The sequence below is a fragment of the Sminthopsis crassicaudata genome, chromosome 6, assembly GCF_048593235.1.
Source record: "Sminthopsis crassicaudata isolate SCR6 chromosome 6, ASM4859323v1, whole genome shotgun sequence".
NCBI classification, from domain to species: domain Eukaryota; kingdom Metazoa; phylum Chordata; class Mammalia; order Dasyuromorphia; family Dasyuridae; genus Sminthopsis; species Sminthopsis crassicaudata.
The window spans coordinates 194,913,530-194,926,499 of NC_133622.1; the positions used below are offsets into that span (position 1 = coordinate 194,913,530).

General features: G+C 38.1%; 1 protein-coding gene across 10 annotated transcripts in view; it reads right to left on the bottom strand.

The window, feature by feature from the left end:
• PCGF3 (polycomb group ring finger 3) overlaps nucleotides 1-12,970 on the bottom strand; it is a 95,622-nt gene that overhangs the window by 43,329 nt on the left and 39,323 nt on the right. For 5 of the 10 annotated variants that reach the window (XM_074274459.1, XM_074274454.1, XM_074274461.1 and 2 more), the window contains 3 exons: nucleotides 9,239-9,278; nucleotides 8,397-8,549; nucleotides 542-659 (listed from right to left, as the gene is read on the bottom strand). In XM_074274459.1, the coding sequence (XP_074130560.1) occupies nucleotides 542-650 (109 nt within the window). In that variant the 5' untranslated portion in view covers nucleotides 651-659; nucleotides 8,397-8,549; nucleotides 9,239-9,278. Of the gene's footprint in view, nucleotides 1-541; nucleotides 697-8,396; nucleotides 8,550-9,238; nucleotides 9,279-12,970 lie in introns of all 10 variants that reach the window. The other 5 variants (XM_074274455.1, XM_074274458.1, XM_074274456.1 and 2 more) reach the window with 3 other exon arrangements.

Sequence of the window (12,970 nt, forward strand, 5' to 3'; positions counted from 1 at the left end):
ACAGGATTCTTATTTGATGTGATCTAATAAAGGGCCATGTCTATTAACTAATTCTATAAAAATTAAGTCTCTGCTATCTCCCATGTGTCAACTCTGAATGTACCTTCTGTACTAAGATAACTAATTGGTCTAACTGCCTGTGGCTGGTTTTTCCCATAAGTAATTTATATGGAAATTGTTTAAACATTACAGCTTAACTAATTTTTTAAAAATTTAATGCATTATGGTTTCTGCACATTTTATATCCAAGTAACTTAGTATCTCTAATTTCTAAATTTCTGTAACGATTATAAAAATAAACCTTTTTATTACATAATTCAATTTTCTTAAATACACTGCTTCAATTATTTATTTTTCCATTTGCTACTACTTCTAGAAGTTACTACTAAAATTCTATAAAACCAATTTTACTCTTCTTCCCTCCTTTCTACTGAATACTTTGGAATTAAAATGGTAGTTTTTTCATATTTGGCTTCAGCCAGAAATTAGAGACCTTGAGTTTTTATAATTTTTAACATTCTAAAATAAGTTCTATACATACAGGTATGCAAACACTCCGTTACAGTTGTAGCATCAATTAGGTATCCATTGCACAGGCGACATGTGATATGGGCATTTATGTCCCAAAGCTTAATCTTCCTGGTCAACATCTTTGGTGTCTGTAAGAGGAAAGAGGAAAAAAAAAAAAATTAAAATCTGAAAAAAACAAAAACAAAAACAAAAAATTAGCGAGCATTAATAAAAGTTTACTTTTTATCTATGTGAAATGGCTTAATAAATATACTCAAATGACTCTTTACTTGATCTTATTCAACACTATTACCTTGGTATGCCAGTCTTCTACCACAAAGAACCAAAGAAACAGACTTTAGTTAGATGCACACAAAAATTAGCAAAACTCTTTAAGCAGTATGAAAGAGATAGATATCTTATCTGGGACACTGAGAAAAGAACATCAAAGATCAAATCAATCAAATCAACATTTATCAAAACAGTAGTGTTTTTTTCTTTCATTAATTCAGAAAAAAAAAAAAATCTGTGTTCTTCCATAACTTCAGAAAAGATTTGTTATCACTCACAACATTTTGAAAAACATTGTAATAACAATTCTAAATTTTGCTTAATTTCAACTTATAGCTACTGAATACTTTAAGAGATATGGCAGACATGTGCCTGTGTGCTTTCTGGAATGCACAAAACATCAGTAAGATGTGTTGACAAAATGATTTCTCCAAAGTGGAGATGGCTTAAAAGCCATCCGCTTAACCAATGACTTTCTCTTTCCTGGTGCTCTTGTAACCAATGGCATTTAATAAAGATAAGGCTGGTCTTTTCCCCCCTTAGTTGGAAGGTAGATGGCCCTCTTGAAATTGAACCCATTAACATAATGAGTTATTTAAATCCAGGACAAAATAAAACAGTGGTCTACAAAGAAAAATCGGCCTCCTCTCCAATTTCATTCTTCTCCCTTTCATAATGCCCATCTATGATCAAATAAAATTTCTCCTTTAAGGTTCTCCTCAATCAACTAAAAGCCTCCCAGGTCATTCACCTTCCTTTTTTTTTATCTTTTTTTAATCAAAAAATAATTTTTGCTTTCATGTCACCTCCTTTTTTTTTTTTGCCAAGTAAACCCCCTTTCCTCTCTCCTCTCCTGAAAATTCACCTGTAACATGATAATCACCAACATGAATGGTGAACTGTGGGAAGGAAAGAAGAGGACAGGTGCTGAGCAAACTACATGGTGCAGTTAATTGTCAAGCTGGAGGAATCCTGGCAGGGGACACCACAGGGTGGCGTGCTGATTCTAGAATGTGAAAGAAACCTCAAAAATCCCCAGATCTGACTGTAATCCCAGTTACAGCAGCCTGGAGAAGTGACTCCCTCTCAGATTGCACTTGAAGCTTTGAGACAAGGGAGATGCACTCCTTCCAGGTCAGACAAGGCCATTCTACCCTTGAGAAGCTGTTTGGGACTGCATTACACGGTTCTGTTTTTCAAATTACTTTTTTATACCCATACACAAGTAACTATATTATAAATTGAAATTCTACATACAGAATTAGAGATGAAGAAAACATGCACATGGGCAGAACAGCTATAATTCTCTCCACTACAGAGACGAGAAAACTGAACCTGACCCTGGCTACATTAAGGAACTTGCTCGAACAGGTGGCAGGGCAGTAAGGGTCTTGGGCCTTGGACCAGTCCTTGGCACTCAGCAGCCCGGCGCCACAATGTGCCCATCACAAAATGCTCAGGTCCCTGCTTTTGGCTTGAACAAGGAGAAGTGAAGAAAGGAAGAGACTCTTTGGGGAAGGCTTTAAAGGACACAGTGTCACACAGGAAAATACATTTTAAGGGGGCTACAAGGAGAAAGTTTGAGGATGTATGGGGAAACCTGTGTAGCTTATAAAGGTTGGACCTGATTACCACTCATCCTCCTACAGCACTGTGGGATTCAGGAAGCAGGAAGAACACAGCTGCCATGGCCCCCTACCCCATCTGTAGTCCCTCTCCAACAACTCCAACCTGAGGGCAGGAGTGGGGAGCAGAGCAGCCTCCCTCCAACAGGAGGGATTTCTCCCTCATGCTCTAGCTTGCTTCCCTGCCCTCCCCTCCCCTCCCCACTTGTCAGCTTCCTCCATTAGCCTGTCTTCTCCTTACATCACACTGTAATCTTTCACGCCCTGCTGAGTCCCACCCATTTTAAAATCATTTCTGATTCCACTTTCAAAACTGCCTGACTCAAGATAGTTCATTGTGTACTGTGCTGACTAGAACTTCCTATTAACCTACCAGAGTATTAAGAAAATTGCTGTGACCACCCCCACCCCCCACTGGAATCACCAAGCTGAAGTGCTTGCTATGTGTTAGGTACATGCTAACAGCGAAGAATGAAAAGAGGTGAAAAAGGGGCTCCTGGCCGGCCCTCAAGGAGCCCAGATTATCTTGAGGGAGAAATACAAACAAGGATAAGGCATATCCAGGTAAACCAAAAGCCATCCCACAGAAGGTAGGACAAGTTTTAAAGGAAGCCAGGCTGCAGAGGGGAGGACTAGGGGCACTGCAGACCAGGGAGATAGCCAAACAGGTACAATAACTCAAGGGATGGAGTCTCCTGGCAATCAGTCAATGACCCTGGAACCATGGAATTCTCAGAAGGGAACGAGACTGGAAAAGGAAGAAGGGATCAGGTGTTCATGGGCTCTAAAAGCCAGAGTACTTCTTATTTGATCCCAGGAGCCCCAAGAATGTACTGAGAAAGGAAGGGAGAGGCCTGAGGCAGGGAGACCCACCAGCAGCAGGCTCCTGTGATTACCCAGAGGTGGAAGGAGGAGGGTCGGCCTCAGAATCTGCTCACAAAAACTCCAAAGAGCAGACAGTCAGACACTGCCGTCCCTCCATCAGCGACTTGTGCCCAGTATGGAGAATTCCCTGGTGAAGAAATCTCCTGTACTAACAATGCAGATTGGAAGCTTCTCTGCTACTGACTCTTAGAGAGTCGCCTCAAGCAGAGGTGTCAAACTCCCTTGCAGCAGGCAAAACTCCCCATTGGAGCCAAACCAGACTAAAATGTAACTGGGAAATAATTTAACAAAATAAATAATATAATATAGATTTAAACACTGATTTATGATTTAACCATTTCTATTTGACTTCAATACCACAAGCCTTGAGCACTGAGCATGACTTGGTCACAACCGATTCCATGACCTGAGGCCAAAATGTTCAGAAAAACTGATTTTTAACCCATGTTCACACTATGAGCAAGTCTTCTCAATGAATGTATAACAAATTCATTGTTCTTTCCACTGGCCTTTCAAAAAGTTTTAAAGTAAAAAACTATATGTTGCTATTAGTACCAGACTTTTCTTCCCTAAATCCACCTCACATAATGTCTAAAAACATAAAAGATTTGTTTTTTCTCTGTAAAAGATATGATATAGTGGCGAAACTCACTAGCCTGGAAGTCAACAGACCTAGAAAGTTGAAAGGCTTCCACTCTCTCTAGATACTTTCCGAACATTTATCTCCAGCTGTGACCTCCTTCCTGAACTCCAGGCTCCTGCCCTACTCTCCAATATCAGCCCTACCTAAATGAGGCCTCTTCCCCTCGGCTCCAGAGAGAAAAAGGAGGCCAGGAAGTGGGTTATAACTCAATATAAGGACAAAAATGTCTCAGCAACGAGAGCTCGCAGTGAGGTCAAGTTCCTCGTCACTGGGGTCTTTAAGCCAAAGGGGAACCACTTGCTAAGGACGTTTAGATACACGATCTGGATTAAGGGATGGGATTGAGAACCGAGCTCCTTTCAAATGATCAGATCTGACATGCACAATCTCAGTTTCAATTCTGAACTACGAACCATTTGCAGAGACGCATATTACTGCAAGAAGCATGACTACTGACAAAGAGGATGTGAACCAAGAGCATTTCCTGACATTCCCATGAAACTAAAATAGCTCATGGGAGTCTTTCAAAAGTCTTTATAAAATAAAACCATGGCTTTTATATACATTCCTGTCCAAGCAAGAAGACAGTCTAAATTCCTTCCAAGAGCCGGTCTAGCCCAAAGATTCTTCTTAGAGGCTGACCCCTGATTTCAGTTCTTACAGCAGTAATACTATCTGACCACTAGAGGGCAGTGTGCATTAAGCTGACTTGCCATCCAGAAAACTCTCTTCAAGGCTGTCCATTTCATTCAGTTCTAGGTTTGCGCAACTTCTCATTTGGCCGTTTTACAAGTTCAATGTGTGTAAAAGTAAAGGTCGTTTGCACTCTATCCACTGAACCACCGGGCTGCCAACATCTGTACGGGGAGGCAGAAGTCGGGAAGGAAAGACACTGACCAGCTGGAAGGAACCAGGAGAGACTAGAATGATAAAAAACAACATTTAGCCACGTACTGGAAGTCTGGTTAAGGAACGAAGAATATTTCCTATGGAGAAGAAAAGGGAGTAAAAACATGCCTTCCAGAAATGCATGGAACAATGAAGATGCCTTTGCTGGCTTCTTCACTCAATTCAGAAGTAAGAACACACAGAGGTTATAATGAGATCAATTTCAACTGAATTTAAAGGAAAACTTATGAATTACATAGCTCAGGAGGAGGCAGAGGAAACCGCCAATGAAAGTCTTAAAACAAAGGCTGAGTGACCACTTTTTTTGGAGAGGATGTACAGGGAATCCTGGGAATCGGTGGGACTAGATGACCTCTGAGGTGTTTTCCCCCAAGTCTATAACCCTGATCTGGACACACAGAAAATAGGGGGCTCATAGAGCTCAATGGAAAATTGTTTAAAAACATAAGTATTCCCAAAATACAGTGGAAAAAAGTCAAGGAAAAAACAGCTAGTGAATTTAGAGAAATATGCAGACATTTTAGCTGGGGGACCCTACATGTTGGGGAAAATTAAGTGGAGAAGAAAAGGAAAAATGTATTCTAGGAATGAGAGTGTTGACCTGTGCCAGAAAGATAGGCCTATTTGTGGCGACTGCAAAAAGGCTTAACCCGTCTCTAACGGAGCGAGGGCAATTTTTCTAGGATTTAGGAATACTTGTAGAGGCCTGGAAGTCTAAGCACTTTCAGAAGACAGCCAAAGCCTGCCCCTGTAGCCGGAAGATGGCACTGTAACCCTGCTTTGCATACAAGGACAAGAACAGAAAGAACACTGAAGGCTTAGTAAATGTACAGCACGTTAACTAGAAGCTAACATGTCAATACTAGAAAAAAAAAAAAAAAAAAAAATCACATTAGCCATTACCAAAGGGCTGGAAATTGCTGTTGATAATACTTGATAGCAGTTTATCTCTTCCCCTTTTAAATGCACTTTATGAACAGTTAATCATTTAGTGTTAAAGGCCACACAGAAAAATGACACCCTAAGCATTCCAAATATACTCAAAAAGGGGGAAAAAAAAAATCAACTGTGTTCAGTTTTCACTTCTACCTTATCTATCAGGCTAGATATAGTTCCATTCTTGAACTCCAGTACCAAACCTCCAACTGCCTGTTGGGCATAAGCTAGATGTCCAGCTGCAAACTTCTTATTCAAAATTTTTTAAAAGTGTTATTGCTCACTCCCCCCTCCGGCCCTCCCCAACTCACTCTCTCCTACTAACTTCCATGCTTGTACTGATGATTTCCATTATCCTGTTTTCTAGGTCATTTCTGAGTATCAATTGGATGCCAAGTGCTGCTCATGTAATAATCTTCAGTTTCTTGCACGATCCATCTCTGTCTATTCAGAGAGCCTCCGTCAGTCTAGGTCAGGACCATCATTATTAGATCCTCAATAGGGGTCTCTGCTTCCAGCCAGCTCTCTCCAGTGAGAAACCTAAGGCTTGGGAAGCCACACAGCTAGCTATGAAGTAGAAAGACTAGAGCCCAGCCTTCCAGTACTGGTCATCTTTTACACTAACCTAACCCCATCAAGCTTTTCTGCTTTTGTCTCCTCGGCTATACAGATCTTCAGATACCTCTGGTGGTCATACTTATTTATACTTTGATCTCTATTCCCATATAAAAATGTATCCAACATTTGATCTCTTTATAAACAATTTCCTATGTACTTGCAGGTTCTATAGTACATGTATTTGTTATTGCTTTAATTCCTCTACCAAATCTATCTTTATTTCACCCCATTTCTAGCAATATACCTTCTACAGTAAAGACACTTATTAAAAATGTCTTCAATTGAATTTACTAACTCCTGACTCCCTGGCCAATGCTTTTTCTATCATGAATCATTTGGCTTCCCTCCCCCTCCCCCATCTACTATTAACTTTACACCATCTCATTAGTAATGGTCTTGTCCTTTTAATCCTTTTTGGTGGCTCTGATCCAAGTTTAAGAGGTCTATTGTTCTCAGCAATTTTCTCCAGACTAAACTCATTCTGGGTTTTAATTCTTGCACCAATCTTATAGGTCTATGTCACTCATTCTCATTATAAAACATACAACATTCTTTAATTATGTTCAATTCCAAAACAAATAATTAGTAAATCTCTAGTGTATGAAAATAACTAACCTAGATGTTGAGGATACTGATACTATTACTGCTGCTGCTACTACTACTAAATAATAATAACCCCTTTCAAAGCTCAATTCCCAATGTATGTGTCTCTGGAAGTGGGGAGACACAATAGCAAAGCAGGAGACAGAGTGATGTCACAAATCTAATTTCTATTTTGAACTATTTATGAACATCTTGTTTGATTTCTATGTTAATTTGGAAATTTACAACTTTCTCTTCTTTAACCAGGTATCAAAGATGTCTTCAATGAGCTTATAGAAAACAGCCTTGTATGCCAATACTTTAATTCAATTTAAAAAATTCAATTCATCTATCTACCTAAATATTAAAAATTATAGAATGACAACTTGGCTGTCCTAGGTCCTAGGACCACTGCTCTGATGATGCTATTAAAATGATAATTCAACACATAAAAACACTTAACATTTTATGAACTCTGAAGTCAGGTAGTACAAGTTTGAATGTCTCCATTTTATAATCAGGGAAACTGAGTTTTACAAGGTTAAGTAACAACGAAGAACACACATACACACACACACACACACACGGATAAATTTCCTAGTATACAATAATTCCAATTTACAACATTGATACCTCTGAAATAAAATGAAACAGTTCCTAGCTGGAGGGGCACCATATTCTTATGGGATAAAAATAAATATAAAAGAATATAGATTGTGAAGAGCAATAATGTAAGATGCAAAGGATTGAGAGAAATCTAAGGAAAAATAGATCGTTTTCAGTTAGGCTGGTCAATAAATATTCACATCAAGAGTGGCACCTGAGCTGAACAAATTGCTTTAAGGTTTGCAAAAGTCTTTTAAAATTAATCTCATAGGGGATGTTATTATCTCCATTTCATAAGTGAAGAAAATAAAAACTAAAGTAGGTAGAGAGTCAGTGACTTACAATAGGTAGTGTCTGAATTTAGATTTGAACTTAGATCTTACTATTTACAGGTTTAGTGCTTTGGGTACCATGGTGGCACCTGACTGCCTAATTTCAACTGTGTGTGTGTGTGTGTGTGTGTGTGTGTGTGTGTGTGTGTGTGTGTGTGTGTGTGAGAGAGAGAGAGAGACAGAGAGAATGAGAGGAGAGATAAAGAGAGACAGAGAGAAAGAAAGAGACAGAGACAAAGACAGAGAAAGAGAGAGACAGAGAGGGAAGAGGGGAAAGAGAGGTACAGAGCTAATATGGAAATAAAAGCAAAAAAAATACTGTGTGACCCTCCTTACCTCCCTCCCAAAACACAAAACAACCACCCCTCCCCACCCCAATAAGAGGAGCAAAAGAAATATCTCTTCTTTTTTTATTTTCCCCATTATCTTCTGAATGTGTGTGTGTTTTTTTCTTTTTACCTCTTCTAGATGTTTTCTTTGTCTTCAGTTTGTCTTCTCATTGGGTTTTTATGCTACTGGCTTTACTCTGTTATCCCGGGTAGTCTGTCTTAGTTTGTATTCTGGCTCTTCACCCTTGCTCCTTTCCTCAGTCCCTTGTTTATTTTCCATTTTCTAACAAAGACATTTACCCATTATTTTATCTTAAATCATTTAAGTTTTAACACATATCACCACAATTCTAAAATTTTATTTTCCTCTAGTTGAAAAGAATTTACTATAACCATTACTTTATAGGATTAGTGTAATCTACCTCCAATATTCAGAGAAAACCAAGCTAAAATAGTATGACTCAAGCTAACTTGAACAAGAAATTCTCTTAAGCTCAATAAATAAGAAAAAAAGTTTAGGAAATAAAATAGGAAAGTAGGTCAATTTCTATACCAAAAAACAGAGCATGGGCATACACAATAACCATTTTTTGCAAATGCACAAAGCCACATTTAATATTGAGGGGCAAATAATATTTGGAATTAAATTTTTTTCCCCCCCAGAGAATCTTTATTTACATGTAGAAGAGCAGAGTTTGGTAAATACTTATTTAGTGTAGAATCCAAAAGGATATGACTTTGCTTTTATCTGTTAAACTGGGAATGTATTATCATAATTCAAGTCTTTAAATATATAGAACTAGAAATACATATTTTTCTCTAATTATCAAATTTTTAAAAAATCTTTTATCAGATAGGCCCTTTCTCCCTGCCCACCCTTCCCCCCTCCAGTATGTTTAATCCATGTATAGTCATTCAATTAAAAGAATAAACCTTGAAATGTTCAAAGTTTATTTAATTTTCTATATTTACCTAGCAGACAGACTGGAATCTCATGCTACATTTTGGAAACCTGTAGAGAAGCACAATACAAAAATATGTTTTAGACTTCACAAACTACATAGCAGTTTTAGGAGAATACATGGTAATTATGATTATAATACCCCCAAATCCATGTAAGAATCATTAAGGTAGAAGAATCAAAGTTATTATTTTATATGCCTCTATCAACAAATGAGTTAGAGCTTTCTGATTTAAAGAAGCCAATGTAGGACCTGGATAGTCAGGCCTACCTAAAAACATTCCTTTATTAAGAGAAAAAAAATCAGGTTCTTTTCCAGCTCAATAATACAATTTTTTAACTGATCTGTGGTGTCATAAATGGCTATTTGTTTCAATAATGCTGGTTACATTAAACATACATTTGCCTGTCCTCTATAGCTCTTACTGGCCTCTCACAAATACACCACAAGGGAATTTATACCAATGGGCTGGGAAATCCATCCTCAAGTTCTGACATTCATTATATAGTTATCAATGGAGTTATCAAAAATATTGTCCACCACTCAGGCCAATTTCAACAGACTTGTAATGGAGAGAACCATCTGCACACAGAAAGATGAAAGGACTAAATGTAGATTACGGCATAATTTTTTCACCTTTTTTGGCATTCTTTGCTTGCTTTTTGTTTTCTAATTTTTTAAAACCTTTTTAAAACCTTTCTGATTTTTCTTGTGATGCATGATAAATGTGGAAATATGTATAGAAGAATTGTACACGTTTAACATATATTGGATTAGTTGTTGTCTACGGGAGGAGGAAGGAAAGGGAGGGAGAAAAATTTAGAACAGGTTTTGCAAGGATGAATGTTGAAAATGTATCTGTCGGACATGGCTCTGTCTTCAACAATGAGATGAACCAAATCAGTTCCATTTGTTCAATAATGAAGACAACCAGCTACACCCAGTGAAAGAACTCTGGGAAATGAGTATAAACCACAACACAGCATTTTCACTCCCTCTTGCATTTTTGATTCCCTTCTCAGGTTACTTTTACCTTATGTCTAAGTCCAATTTTTCTTGTGCAGCAAAATAACTGTATGGATATATATACATACATTGTATTTAACATATTTGACATATATTGGTCTCCCTGCCATCTAGGGGAGGGGTGAGGGGAAAAATTGGAACAGAAGGTTTTGCAAGGGTTTGAAGGGTTAGTGCTGAAAAATTACCCATGCATTTTGTAAATAAAAAACTCTAATAAAAAAATAAGCAAATGTAAAATAAAATAAAAGAAAATGTATCTGTGTATTTTGAAAATAAAAAGCTATTATTAAAAAAAAAAAAAAAACTGTCCATCCCTAACATCTATGTGTTAAAAAGAAAAATCATACAGAAGGGGAGTAAGAAGGCAAAAATCACACTAAGTCTCCCTCTAACACATTTTAAATACAAATGAAAACTTTTCCTTAATTCACAGTCAGCTCATTTATATGCATGTACACTCTTAGGATAAAAGCTCCTTGAGAACAGCAACTAACATAGTAAGCTTTTTATTGTATTTATATTATATTGTATTGTATTGTATTTAAAACTGGAAAGATCAGCTTCCTTTTATAATTTCTGTTACCTAAATACCGATACTAAATTATTTCAAAATCTTTTAGGATTTTAGGATTGATTGACTTTTGGTCAATCAATAAGCATTTATTAAGCTCCTACTACTAGTTGCCATGCACTAAAAAGAGTACTCAAAGAAGGATCAAAAAGTAAAACCTCTCAAAGAACTCAAAATATAGCAGGAAAGCTATATTTATAGGTCAACAACTATATATAAGCAGGAAAAGTCCAGGTGAGGCTGTAGCTAAATTCAAAGAAAAAGCACTATAATGGAATATATATACTGGAAAAGCCTTCTTGAATGAACCCCAAGTTGAGACTTGAAAGTTCAGAGGCTAAGATGATGAAGGATGTGGGGGACAGAGGGGAACACTCAATAGGAAATGGACACAGTGTGATAGACCTCAAGGAGGCTGGAGACTAGAAGGGAGGAAGTCCTAAAACACCAGAAAGGAAAGGAGGAGGAGGCCATTGTTTAAGAGTCCATCTGAAGATTTTGTCCTTGATTCCAGAGGTGATGGAGGGTCACCAATATTGGGAGGTGGAGGTGACATGATTGAGGGAGATTAATTTGATAGCTGAGTGGGTAATGGAATAGAATGGGCAGTATCACAAGAGAAGTTTCAGAAGGTAGAGACTACAGCTTGATGTAAGGAGTGAGAACAAAGAGTCACGAGTGACAGTTTGGCTGGTAATCAGTGACTGGGAGGCAGGGGTACCTTTAGGAAAAGGGGAGAGAGGTGTCACCAGAGTTCAGCTTGACACGCTACTTTTAAAATGTCTACAGGACACCCAATTCAAGGTGTCTGAAAGGCAGCTATAGACAGCAGAGTAGAGGTTAGGGCTGGACCCATAGAGATCAGAGTTGAATCAATGGGAGTCTACATGGAGAGTAGATCAAGTGAGATTTTGGAGAGATGGGATGTGGAAGGAAGCAGACAATGAATAGGGAAAACTGAAGACTGCTGAGAGCGGGGATGATAACAGGGGCAATCTGCCGTGAAAGAGATGGACTGGGACCACTTGTGCATATAGAAAGGTTAGCCTTGGCAAGAAGGGTAATCTCTAAATGGCCTCAGCTTTTTTAATTAAATGAAACAAGCTTCTTAAGTTAAGAATCTAAGGGGAAGAAAACCCACTGGTTTTAAAATGCTACATACATTTCTAATGGACACAGGTTCTTTTAATGTTAAATAAATTGTATTTTTTAAATAGGAATACTTTCATGATTTTCTCCATGTTTGTTCAAGTAGAATGTGAACAGAAGGGATAACACAAGAGGGTGACAGTAACGCAAGTCTGATGGCAGTGTAGAGTTAAACAATGTAGAAATGATCAAGTCATCCAAATGGTGAAAGGAAGAATGCAACCAGGGAAGGAGTGATGGTCCAGGAAACAAAGGAAGAGGGGAGGAAATGAAGTCACACCGAGGATGAAAAACAAGGTTTGGGGTCATAAGGCAGAGAAGGATGACAGCAGACTGATCTGATAAAGGAATTTCGGGATTCATGAACATGGATGTGGATATTTGTCCATGACAGCAAAATCAAAGGTATGTCTGTGTAGCTGAGGTGGAGTGGAACAGACTGTGTGGGAAATACACAAAGTGGAAGAATCGAGAGGTTAGGATCATAACAGGTAAGTTGAAGTCCTAACATGAGGGCAAGATTTGAGGAGGAAAGAAAGTCTGAAAGCCAGCTACTGAATTCATTGAGAGAGAAGAATGTTCCTAGAGGTGGGTAGACAACAGCAATCAAAACTTTGACTGAGTGATGAATAGAGATTGAATGAATTCAAGGGAGGACAGGTTCCTGAGTGTGAGAGGCAGAGGAAGAATCTGAAAATTACAATGGCAAGGAATATTCCAATCCTCTTCCCAGATCACTTCCACCTCCTTACAACTAGTAAACAGGAGAATCCAAGTTTTTAATACCTCTGTGTGGTAAGTCAAACTTTTGAAATTCCAGGAGCTAATCTCACTTCATTTATGCATAAGAAATGAATCTGTAATTTCAATGATACAGGGAACTATAAGGAAACTCAAGTCAATCAATGCAGTTAGCACATTGTTATCTAGAGAGTTGTTTAGAACACTTAGATTAAGTGATTTGTCTATGGTCATACACCAAGGGAGGGACTTGAA